At 46.4% G+C, this 12,557-nt stretch overlaps 1 protein-coding gene across 6 annotated transcripts in view; it reads left to right on the top strand.

The window, feature by feature from the left end:
- The window catches only part of SEC31A (SEC31 homolog A, COPII coat complex component), a 40,514-nt gene extending 35,111 nt beyond the window's left edge, over positions 1-5,403 (top strand). For all 6 annotated transcript variants that reach the window (XM_054290186.1, XM_054290177.1, XM_054290158.1 and 3 more), the window contains 4 exons: positions 805-1,077; positions 1,473-1,592; positions 3,711-3,782; positions 4,804-5,403. In XM_054290186.1, the coding sequence (XP_054146161.1) occupies positions 805-1,077; positions 1,473-1,592; positions 3,711-3,782; positions 4,804-4,983 (645 nt within the window). In that variant the 3' untranslated portion in view covers positions 4,984-5,403. The remainder of the gene's footprint in view (positions 1-804; positions 1,078-1,472; positions 1,593-3,710; positions 3,783-4,803) is intronic.
- Positions 5,404-12,557: the final 7,154 nt, after the last annotated feature.

The following is a 12,557-nucleotide window of genomic DNA, read 5'->3' as shown; positions in this document are numbered from 1 at the left end:
GTTTTCCTCCTAGCTAAGAACTTATTCACAACTCAAAAGTTTATTGCTGTGATTCATTTCTTTTATAAATGACTTAGCTGCTGGATTGGAATTTTTTTTCTGTACCAAATCACTAGCTGAATTTAGCATCATTCCATCATTCATTTAGGGTTCTGTAATCTTTCCTTTTTTTTTCTATGCACACCCAAAGAAATGTGCACATTCCCATGGAAGCCCTTTCTGTTGTTTTGATTCCCGCTTGATGTGTAGCAGAGGCCAGTAGCTCATTTTGTTGTTTCTTCCCTGTACCAAATGTTTGTGAAAACCCTCTGTGTAAAGACTGGCAGATGCTCAAGGATGAATCTGAAATGCCCTGGTAATCTGCCTTAGTGCAGACCTGTGTGCCAGGAGCTTGAAAGGCTTTCAGAAGCTTTACTGGGGCATGTTGCTGGCTGTGACCTACGTACTGTACTGCATGGACAAAAATACACCCTCGAAAGTGAGACACAAAAGTCTAAATATAATGACCCAATAGTAAGAATAGATGAAGGTGTGGGTTAGCTTTCTCCTCTAATAGTGCTGTGGTTAGGAGGGAGGGTGGCTCTGATTGGAGGTGGCTGCACTCAGCTCTTGTGGCCGGGGCAGGCTGGGCTGCACCGAGGCACTCAGTGTGCAGCAGAGGGCTGGCTTTGGTCAGCCACAGTGACATTCTGTGTTATTTCTGTACCCAGCTCTCCCAGCTGCTGTGCTTTGGGGCGTCTGTGGGAGCTGGGTGTTGTGCAGTGCCTGCAGCAGCCCCCCAACACGAATGCCCTGTTTTCCCAGGTCCCTGAGAATTTCCTGCCCCCGGTGCCCATCACCGCCCCCATCATGAACCCGCTGGCCGACCCGCAGTCCCAGATGCAGCAGCCCCAGGCTCCAGCACCTTCCAGCAGTGCACCCAGCTTCCAGCCTGCTCACCTCCCTGCAGGGCACATGGTGCTGCAGGGGGGCTTCCAGCCTGCTGCCCAGCCCCTGGGGCCTTCCACCGTGGCACCCACTGCTTCCAAACCCAGCACGGAGGGGGCCCCGGGGGCTCCCATTGGCAATGCCATCCAGGTAAGGCAGCCCCAGCACTGCAGGGGTTGGGTTGTCCAGCAGTAGAGCCTGCCAGGCAAGATCCTCTTGTCCAGGCTTTTCTTGTAGCTGTAACGTGTACTGTGGAGTTTCTAGGCGCTGGCTTTACACCTAGATGCTGGCATTTTGCTGCTTTGTAATCTCCACCTAGATGGCACTAATCCTATAGTCAGTGTGGGCCAACAAGCTGCTTCCTTCTGCAACTTTCACAGCTTCCCAGAGGGAGCAACAGCAGGTGCTGCTAAAGTCACCTCCACACACCCCCAGGGAAGAAATAGGAGTTGTGCCAAGCTGGGCAATAATGCCACTTGGTTTAGCTGAGAACAACATGTGGGCACAGTGACCTGGAAAAGCCTCACCTGTTCTCTGTTGCTCAGCATGTGCAGGCACTGCCCACAGAGAAGATCACCAAGAAGCCCATCCCTGAGGAGCACCTTATCCTGAAGACCACTTTTGAAGCTCTCATCCAGAGGTGCCTGCTGTCTGCCTCTGATCCGGTAGGGGATTTCTGTGACTTGGGATTTCTCATTTCAACAAGCTCATTTCAAAGGGAAACAACAGCTACCTGGGAAAGGGAAGGCTAACAGCTTTAACACAGCCACTGGAGCTGGATAGGAAGACATTTCCCATGGCAGCCAGTACCTTGTAAATGAGCTATCCCTCCCAAAGCTGCTCATTTATTGCTGATGACCAGTAAATAACATGGCACCACAAAGCCCAGTTGCTGACTGGTCAGCTCATGCCTGCCATGTGCTAAAAGATGATGCTGGTGGCATGCAGAGGGCTTTGTGCACTGAACTTGCTTGGTCAGCAGCACAGACTCGTGCTCTTGTCAGTTCAGTATCACTCAATTGCTCAAAATCCTTTATTTAAAGGCTGTAGAGTGCATATATATGTGTGTTTCTATGTATATATAGTGTATTCTGTATTCCCTTTGACCTTTTCTTCCTCCAAGTGCCCCTTCCCCCAGACAGACAGAAAAGGCAAAAGCATTCCACTCATATCTGCACCTGGGGATTGCTTTTCTGCTCTGCCAACACATTTTGCTTGCTTCTTGTTAAGTCTCTCTGATATTTTTAGGCAGTGAAAGTGTTTCAGCCCACAGAGACAGGAGACACCACCCTGACTGTACACACCAGTTGTTGTCAGAGCAAATACAGGCACTGCTCAGCTATTGCATTCTGAAGGGGAAAATGGGAACAGGAACTAAAGAGTGAGGAGAACAGCAGTTTGCACTTCCACCAGATTTGGCTGGAGAGATGTCTTGCTGTTTCCTAGACACAATTTATTCCTCTCTGTCCTAGCTGACCGTCTGTAAAATGAAAATAGCATCTGCACCTTTTCATGGGTTTTGAAACTCATGTTTTATGGTCATGCATCTGAGAGTTAGGCAGTCCAGACAAACTGGGGGTTTCTTACCTGCTCCTCCTGGGGTACTTTTTCCTTAGATATCTCAGTTCCTTGATGACATAACTGCTGCTGAGGAGTTTCTGCATGTGGCCCAAGATCCATGTGCTGTGTTCTCCTTTGTGCCATCTGAACAGCTTTCCCTAATTTCTAGCACAGCAAGCAGCCAGCAGTTGGTCTTCCCCCTTGAGCTAGAGCATTCCCACAGACTTTATTTGCTCCAGGCAGTTATTTAATCCACAGAAACATTTCCTCTTGCCAGGGAAAATGGCAGTTATCTTAAGTGAAGATGGATTGATGCACAGACTGATTTAGGAGGAAATGCCATTACTCTTGTGCACTGATGCCATTTCTGCTGCTGTTGACCAGCAGCTTTTTTGTGCTCCTGCAACTGCAACCTTGATGCTTTATTACTGTTTAATTACTCTGGAGTAAAATCTACAATTTTAGATGTTGCTTTAAAAAAAAAAAAAAAAAGTGGATAACAATTAATTTCTCCAGCAGCTGCAGCTCCAGGTGAAATGTACTGGAGTTATTTTAAAAGCCTTTGGTGGCAAAATAATTCCAGGAACATCAGTAGGTGGTTTACTTTATAAAAGTCATGGAAGCCCAAAGTGTCTGTAAGGACAGACTGGGTTAGGCTGTTAAAGTTTTTCTGTTAGGCTATTAGTTTTTCTGTTGACACTAAAAACTTACAGACAAACTGCTGGCTTTACTAATCACATGAGGAAAAATATAATTAGGTTTTACCTTAAATGATGACTGAGTTGTACACACTTAGAACTGGAGAATCTGCATGTGCCAATCTCACTAATGCTGCTGGATACTTCATTCAAGTGAGAATTTCGTCCAGTTATCACTTTGTTTTTTCAGTGAACCATAGGAAAAAAATTGTGCTGCAACTCAGATTTATATCACTTTTCTTATCAGTTATGCCGGTGGGTTTGCAAATGACCAGAGGCTTTTGGGGTGCACCTCTACAGTTTTCTATCTTCTGTAGACAGCTGAAGAGTTTACAAGTGGAGAACTACATTCATGTGGTCTTTCCTAGCAAAATCATGGGAGTACAGAACAAAGAATCCAAATGATGTGTTAGGAAAATGTTGAGAAAGGAATTTGATGTGCTCCATGGACCTATTTGCCATGATATCAGATTGGTCTAGAATTCTAAAAATTGCTGTCCTTTGATGTGTTTATTTGTCTTGCAGCAAACCAAGAGGAAACTGGATGATGCAAATAAACGCCTGGAGTTTCTGTATGACAAACTTAGGGAACAGACAGTAAGTTCTCTTTTACTTCCCCCAGCCCTCAATCACATATGGCCAGTGAATTCATTGGTGCAATACTACTTCTGCAGTACGTAGCAGGTGCTCATTTTTTCTTTGGAAGTGTACTCCACATCCATTTATTGGAATTTTGCATGGATTTCTTAGAAATCAGCCAGTTACTGTGCCTGGCCCCACGTGCCTGTGCAGACTTTACAGTGTTGTTTTGGGGTTGTGTAATGAGTTTTATGGTGCTGTGCTGAGCCAAAGAGCAGAGCTCCTTGCAGCAGGCACCATTTCTCTGCTCCAGGCAGGAACTGAGACACACAGTCTGGGGTCACAACAGAACCCAGGGGACTTTGATTCTGGAGGCTCAGTGACTTCACTGTAAGGCAGATGTACTTTTGAAGATCTGGTAATTTTTTCAAAGCCTTCCAGGAGGCTTTGGCAGTCCTTTATTGGACTGTGCTTAAATGTCTCAGTACCTTAAGATTAGAGTGATGTAATCCTCTTGTTGTCAGGCCACATTTGCTGAGCAATTAACTTTACCCAAAGGCATAAAAGCTCAGTAGGTTTTTCTGGTGCCAGGAGTGTGTCACAGCAGGTCTCCCACCCCAGGGAATTGCATCCAGGCAGGGAAGGCTTGCAGGGCATAGCAAGAGTACTGCAGAGAAGGTCCATTCTGGTTGAAGTCTGTTGTTAGACTTTTCAATGACTGTTCCCAGTGTGGTGCAGTTCTGAAGATGACTATCCAAATAAAGGAGCTAAGTGCTGCACCTTCCTGAGAGCCAAGCACCACACTCAGAATTTCTTCTTCCAGTTAGTTCTTTTTCTCGTTACTCCTTTTTCTAGATAGTTCTTTTCCTAGTTTGTTTCCTTTCCTTTCCTAGTTTGTTTCAGTTCCGTTCCTAGTTTGTTTCAGTTCCGTTCCTAGTTTGTTTCAGTTCCGTTCCTAGTTTGTTTCTGTTCCTAGCTTGTTTCCTTTTCCTGTTTCCTTTTCCTTTGTGCTGACCTGCCTTTCCTGCCTTTCTTTCAGCTCTCTCCGACCATCATTAGTGGCTTGCACAACATCGTGAAGAGCATTGAGACGCGCAACTACCAGGAGGGGCTGAGCATCCACACACACATCGTCAGCACCAGCAACTTCAGCGAGACCTCTGCTTTCATGCCAGTCCTCAAGGTTGTCCTCACGCAGGCCAACAAGCTGGGGGTGTGAGGTGTGCCCCACAGGCCCAGCCCTGGAGGTTGCTTTCCCAAAGAAGTGCATTTCTGCGGCAGACATGCGGGAAGTGGACCGAGCGCTCGTCCTCGCAGCATGGCGCAGTAGAGCTGACAAACGGCATTACACCCTCCCTGCAGAGTACCTGGTTCTAGAAGGGCTGTGGAGCCCTGGTGCTTTTCTTATTTTAATCCTTTTCCCATCCCTAACCATTCTCATCTACAAATAGTATATTTAATGGGTGATGTCCCACGTTGTCAATTTTTAGGTGCATGTTACACTGCTCAACAGTGGCTTTTAATAACAGATGTATGTGTTGAAACAACAAGATAGGTTGTGTATTGGACCCTAAAACAGATTCTTCCCTTCCACCCCACTGTTCCTTATCCACCAGATTAAAAACAGTCTGATCATGTTGCAAGTGTATTTGGTCTTTCATTTTATGAAGCTGCTTGCAGTTCTGTTATTACCATTTACATGTTAAATAGCTTAATTGTACACTGGGGCAAATGAGCAAAATAAAAGCTAATATGATATTTTCAATAAATGTAAATTTATTAAAATTTGTCTCTATGAAGTGCAGTGGAGGGATTTTGAACTGGAGTACAGTGGGGCTGCTTTCTGTTGTGTCCTGGGCATGAGAATACTTTTGTTTTTCCTCTTTTTATCACTAAAAGGCCTGTGTAGAACACAGAAAGATCAGCAGTTGGAGGAAATGTCTGAGTTTGGGAAACAAAAGCAGTTTTGCATTAACTTAAAATATCAGTCCTTGTGGAATGTAGATTTGGCAGTGCATACTGCAAGAAATAATCTCAATAACAATGTAAATCACTGCTGGCTTCTGTGACTTCAAACAGGTTTGTTAGGCAAAACAGTTTTATTTCCTTTCCAGCATTTTCTTACTTCATACACTTTTAAAATTGGTGAACACAAGGCTCCAACTTGGAGTTACCTTATTTCAGGAGTTTAAACAAGACTTGGAGTAAATATTTTGATCTAGGTTATCGGTTTCTAAGCAGTGTTACAAGTATTCTTGTGTAAGTGTACTTATAGCAGTGTATTCAGCACCTTTGTGTCTTGACTCAAGGTTGAAAAGAAGTTTTAAGGTGTAAAGAGGAATGAAATAAATTTTTAAACCCAACCCTTAGTAGGGTGAGAAGCAGCTGTGCTGGGCTGGCCTGTGCTTTCTGTGATGCACTGCTCAGCAAGGAAAAGAAAAAGTCTCAGTACTTGAGGGCCAAACCAGCAGATAGGAGGTAATGCTAGAGGAATTCAGGATCTGGCCTTGCATGTGCTCTCCCTGGGTGGTTTTGGGAGTTCTTGACAGGGAGCAGGAGTGGGGGCATGCACTGGCACTTGTGAAGGACAGGCAGATGTTCCATATTTTGGGGAGCTGCTATTTCTGTCAGTGACTGGGGAGACTGATGTTGGTGGCAGAGGGGCATGCCCCCAGTAGGTGCAGGGTTGTGGGCAAAACCACTGCTGGAAATTGGAAGCTCCTAAGTTGGGAACAAGAGCAGCAGGATCTGAGCGTAATTAGCTGAGAATATCTCCTGTGAAAGCCAAGGGATGCTTAATGACACAAACCTTCATCAGACTTGCATCCATGTCAAAGAGGATGCCAAATGAGAAGGGACTCAGCAAGGCACACATGCCAGGGATAGGACTGAAGGTTTATTTAATGGGAAGAAATTAAAGAAATTTTGCTTGCTCCCCATGTGAAGAGCACAAGGGAATCAGGTTGATTGGAACTAGAGAGCAGTGTCACATGAGAACAAACATGATATGAGCTGGCCAGGTGTAGGTTTGGTCTGAAACTGAAGTGGTCAAAAATGAGACCACCAGATAAGAGGGAAATGAGGAGGGGTTTTGAGGTGATGGTATCCTAAGAGTACCCTGATGTTGCACCATGGCCAGGACACTGTCAGCAATGGAGTCATCTCCTCTCCTTGTGAAACAAAAGCTGTCTTCCACCTCAGCCTCTGTCAGGAGCTCAGGAAAACTGCACTGCCCAAGTGCATAACAGGAGTGGAGGCAAAAATCTGCTGCTTCTCTCCTGAGAGCAGCTGAGATGAATTATCAGTTGTGCTGCCGTCTGTTCATATCTTCAAGGAATGCCAAGCAATTAGCTACCCATCTGATGGGATAAATGCAAATGGCCATCTTCATTTGCAGAAGGCAATGAAGCCCTGCCAAGTTAGGCTGGTAAAATAATTTGGCCCCAAATAGCCTAATTTTGATCTCACTGAGTGAGAAGAGATTTATACCTTTGTAATACCACCCAAGGCTGCAGAGTTACAAGAAGAGAAGGAAATTCAAGGATATATTCTGAGCAGCATAGGTGTTGTCTGATGGCAGCTGGCATGAGGAGACACCTTGCTACTTCAGGAGCCACCATCCAAGCAAAAGGGCCAGCAGGAAAGGGCAGGGTTAGTGCAGTTGTGTCCTGTTTGCTGGAAGCAGGTGGGGATGTAAGGGCAGCAGTACTGCAGAGAGGCCTGGCTGCAGGCAGGACAACCAAGCTGAGCACTTGAGTGAAGCCTTTTTGTGCCTGTAAAGCTCTGTAATGGATTTACTTTGGTTTGGCTGGCAGAGGTCTGAGGTCTGCATTAGGCATGAATGTTGGAGATTGTCTTTAGTTGCTGCTAAAGACAGCAACTAAAGACAATCCTGTGCACAGTGCACATCAGATCTTTCCTGTGTAGCACCTTCCAGATCACACAGTTCCCAAACATGAATATTGGGAATGTGGGTTATAGTAAAACGCAGGGAGCCCCCAGCACAGGGAATGATTGGCATCAATTACTCCATTGATTCAGAATGCTGAACAGAATTGCTTTATTAAAACTATACTATATTACATTATACTATACCATATTAAAGAGATACTATACTATACTATACAAAGATACATACTAAAGAGAAACTTTTGACTCCTGACAGGACACAGCTTCGAGTGATTGGTTAATTAACATAAACAACCATCACCAGAATCCAATTACCAAATCCCCTCGGGTAAACAATCTTCCTAACACATTCCACATGTGCCAAACAACTGGAGCAGCAAGTAGAGATAAGAATTGTTTTCTCCTCTTCTGTGCTTCTCCAGGAAAAAACCTGGGAGAGAGAATTATCTCTCTCTCTGTTCAGAGAATGTGAGTGCCACAGTGGGTTTACTGCACGGTAACTGTGTGTCACTCAGCCTTGAACAAGGGCCAAGGCCATTGCCAGAGGATACTGAGGGATGTAATAAATACTGTACTGATACCAGGAACAGTGTCAGCATGACCAGCCTTAGATGGGTGATCTCCCAGCCTTGACTTGCTGTGTGCTGGGTTGATCATTCCCATGTTTCCTCTGGAGATCCTGCAGATCAAACAGATCAAACAGCACCAAATGGCCAGTCAGCGTGGATACATTTAATGTAATCCTCACCCAAAAGAGGCTGAACTGATTAAAATTCCTCTGAGCTTTAGAGCTGCAAGTTATCCAGAAGAGCATCTAATTATGAGGGGACTTATTAAGAAGCACTCTAAAAAGGCAGCTGCAGCTGACCTCACCCAAGAAGTCCATGCCTGCCTGGACAGCACACAGAAGGCTTGAGAAATTGTTGCACAAATTCTTTGCCAGGTACAGAAGAAGAACTTCAATCACAAACATTGATCACATATTCCTTATCCCTCTGATATTTAAGGCTTTGTTTCCTTCTTTACTTAAAGGGTTCATTTGAACAATGCTTTGGGATCATTATTTTTCATGGCAAAAGAAAAGAAAAAGAAAAGAAAGGGCCACTGTTGACAACATATTAAATAGCTCTGCACTGAAATGTGATGGTAGCAGGCAGGACTGAGTGCCATTAAAATAGTCAATGTTCACATGAACCATTTACCACCTTTCATCACCACTGCCCTCTTTCTTTCTTCCAGGCAGAGAATTCTAGAAGGATGCTTAAAATATATCAAAAACAATCTTGGGTTTAATTATATGCTCTCTGCTGACTCAGTCGCCTCAGGAGGTGTAGTTAGTAATTAATAACTACAGACTAATGTGTTAGTCTCAGCAGACTAATGTGCTTTGCAGCCATGTCACTCATTAAGCCATGCTCTGCTGGGCCCAGGCCCATCAGGAGTCGAGGCCAGTGCTGTGCTGAGACCCACTTGGGATGGGGTAAGCTGGTGTGTGCTGCCTCCCCTGCCACACCACTCCCAAACCCTGCCAAAAGCCTCCCTCTGACCTCCCTTGGGTGGCTTTCCAAGACAGGAAACAGTCAGGTCAAATAACTGCTGGGCAAGGACAAATAAATGCTGGAGCTATGCAACATTAGCGGTTGGGTTTTGCTGTTCCTGAAACCTTTGTGATAACAAAATCATGAAGACACAAAGACTTTCAGGCCCTTCTCAGTCTCAGCTCCAGAGGAGCACCCAGCCTGGCTCATCCCAGCGAGGCACAGAGCCTCTAGGCCTGGTGTTACCTGGCAGAAAGGATTTGTGGGGGCACAGCATCCACCTGAGCAGCTGCTGCTGCCCACACAGGCACTGACACACAGAGCACAGCAGGCAGGGGCCATGCACAGCTCTGAGTGGATTCCCTGCAGAGTGAGGAAAGAAAACAGGCCTTGGCTAAGGGGGAGCACCTAACCCTGAACCCCTGCAAGTCTGTGAAGTTTTCTGCTGCAACAGGAAGCTCCACAAGATGTAGGTCTTTGTTCTCATGCTGGTTGTGGGACACTCAGCTGTGCTGGCAGAGTAACCTACAACCTCCTTGCTCCCAGCAGCACAGAAGCATCTTTGTGCCCAGAGACAGCTGTCCCCATCAGCAGTGATGGGGATGTGCCAGGGAGGTATTCCCAGGCTGGCGTCCAGGGCAGCATTTCACACCTCGGTGCAGATGATGGATGAGCCCTCTGTCAGTGCTGAGGCTGAGAGGATGTGTGCTCACTTTGGGGTGCACTGAAGCACTTCTCAGAGCCTGTGCCAGTGTGTTCAGCAGCCTGGTGCAGCATTTCAGGCAGGCTCAGTCCCAGGGGGAATCACACTCCTGCCTGCTTCCTGAGAGTGGATTTGAGTCTGTAGTCCAGCCCCTCACCCAGCAGTGAGATTTAAGCAAGACCTGTGTGAGGCAGACCACACAGTGAGATCATTTGAAGCCAGTGCACAAGACAGGAACAAGAACTACAGACAGCTCAGTGCCAGGTGCCCCTTTTACCCGCACAGAAAAGGCATTCATGCACCAGGGGAGGCCAAACTCAGGCATGACAGAAAGCCCAGCTGGAACTGCCAGCAAAGGCAAGATGGAGCTTGCAGGTGAAGGCTGTCACCTCCCTCTCACAACACTGCCTTGAGTTCTCCTTTTCAGCTTGTCTACATGCACCATTGGGTACAGCAGACAAAACCAAGTTGTTTCCAGATCTCTGAACTACACTCAAGCTTTTTTTCCCCTTTTTTTCTTCCAGACTTGCACATCCTTTGCTTTTAAAAATATGAACTCAGGAATGTTTACTGAGAAAATCTCCTTTTAACTCTGTTGCTGTTTTGGTTGCAGCTCCCCAGGTTTTTTTTCTCTAGGCAATTCTGGCTCAGGGAATGTTTTACAATATTATTTTTTTACCAAGGGAAAGTAGGATCCAGATTTCCAAAATCTTTTCTTTGTATTTCTGGGTACTAGCAAGGCCTTAATTTGAAAATCCAGACGTGTCTCTGCAACACGTAGTCCTGACATTATGATTTGTGTAGCCAGGTACCTTTATTCAAGAGAGTAGCTGTTTTCACAGCATCCTGTCCTAAATTTGCTGCTTCCCACAGCCACTGCAGTGATCCTGGGACAAATGCTGAAGCTGTCACTGAGTTGCCACTGCCCAAGCAGTGATTTCTGGGAGCAGGGGAACAGTGATGGGCTCCATGCATGAGCAATGACACTGTGCAATGACATTCTCAAAGGGGATACTTAGGTCTGCCTGGGGCTTCCTCTGCTCCTCCACCAGGACCAGCAACTCCACGAGCATTAGGGACTGCTCTGAGCCATCTGGGCTGGGGACTACCTGATATCCTGTCACAGACACATTTTATGAAAAATCCTTTCCTCAGGATTTTTTCTCCTGAGAAGCTGAGAGGCCTCAGGAACAAAATGTAAACAATGATTATCTGCTGCTGTGGAATGCAACAGGTGGATCTTTGGTCTCATGTGGTTGTTTCTAATTAATGGCCAATCACAGTCAGCTGGCTCAGACTCTGAGAGTCACAAGCTTTTGTTATTCTTTCCATTCTTTTCTTTCCTTGCTAGCCTTCTGATGAAATCCTTTCTTCTATTCTTTTAGTATAGTTCTAATATATCCTTTTCTTTTAATATAATATAATAAATAAGCCTTCTGAAACATGGAGTCAGATTCTTGTCTCTTCCCTTGTCCTGGGACCCCTGTGATCACCACCACAATATCCCCCTTACAGTTTGGCTGCTGCACTTGCCAAGCTTTCTCTGCATGCAGCCAGCTTCACTTGGAGAGGGACACGAGGACTTCTCCTTCACAGAAGTTACCCAACAGTGTCACCCTAAGCATCAGCACTGCCCACTCCCAGAGGACCCATGGCCACAGCAGAACATTTTTCATGTCATCTTTGTTGACCTGCTTTCCCTGCTGTGTTGGCTACTCTGTAAGCAAACTGCTGGGAACTGGAGACAAATGTGGGGTATGAAACTTATACAGTATTGTGTTCAAAGGCTCTCAGAGGGAACCTTCACAGATGTGTTCCTCGGTGACTGAATTAGCTGGAAATCTGGCAAAGCAATTTGTATGTGTTTGCTTCTTGCCAGGGTGGCAGGAGTGTCTGGAAGGCAGCTAGGAGGCTTCAGTGCCACCTGCATCTGCATGAGCATACAAGACTGGCATCTATCCTGTGCCATGCTTGAACAGTCTGCAAAACCAGGTCAGGACGAACAGTTACATCCTGCCTTTTCAGAGAGATGTGCTCCCTGGGTCACCGTGCTTCCTTGCTGCCTGGTAGCATTCCCATTTCATCCACCTTGAACCCCGACATTCCTGCCTTAAACACTCAGGGCATCCTGTCTGTAGTGTGCAGAGGTGAGCTTGGGCTGGGCAGGTTCCTTCTGCGTGGTGTGGGGGCTTCTTCCTCCACAATGATGGAAAAATCATTGAAGGATGGAGTCTTCTCTCCTGCCTGCCCCAACATCAGAGTCCAAGCAGGAAGATGAGTGTCACCTATTAGATCAGTAGTAGGTACACTTGAAATGAGCCTGAGAGCTGACCTTGGGCACCTGGAGGAGGTCAGGGCAGGAAAGCACAGCACAAGTTCAATCACCTTCTTCTGCAGTGCTGGCGCAGCAAGTGAAGGATATGGCAAGCCGTAAATCATGGAAAATCTGGTCCCAGCCAGGGCAGAGGGCTGATAGCGATCCTGGCTGCCCCCTCCTTCCCTCCGGTCCTCCCAGGAGCATTCAGCACCGAACAAAACGCATCACAGGCGAGCGTTGGATCTGGAATCAGTGCCTGGTTCCCACCGAATGCCTTAAACCCTCTGTACGCTGCTTGTGCAGGCTGTTCTTGCCCCGGGGCAGGT

Source organism: Melozone crissalis, unplaced genomic scaffold, assembly GCF_028551555.1.
Source record: "Melozone crissalis strain CALT ecotype California unplaced genomic scaffold, PUWL_Pcris_2 ptg000006l_1, whole genome shotgun sequence".
Lineage (NCBI taxonomy): Eukaryota > Metazoa > Chordata > Aves > Passeriformes > Passerellidae > Melozone > Melozone crissalis.
The sequence above is the reverse complement of the archived record's forward strand: the minus strand, read 5'-3'. Positions and strand labels throughout refer to the sequence as shown.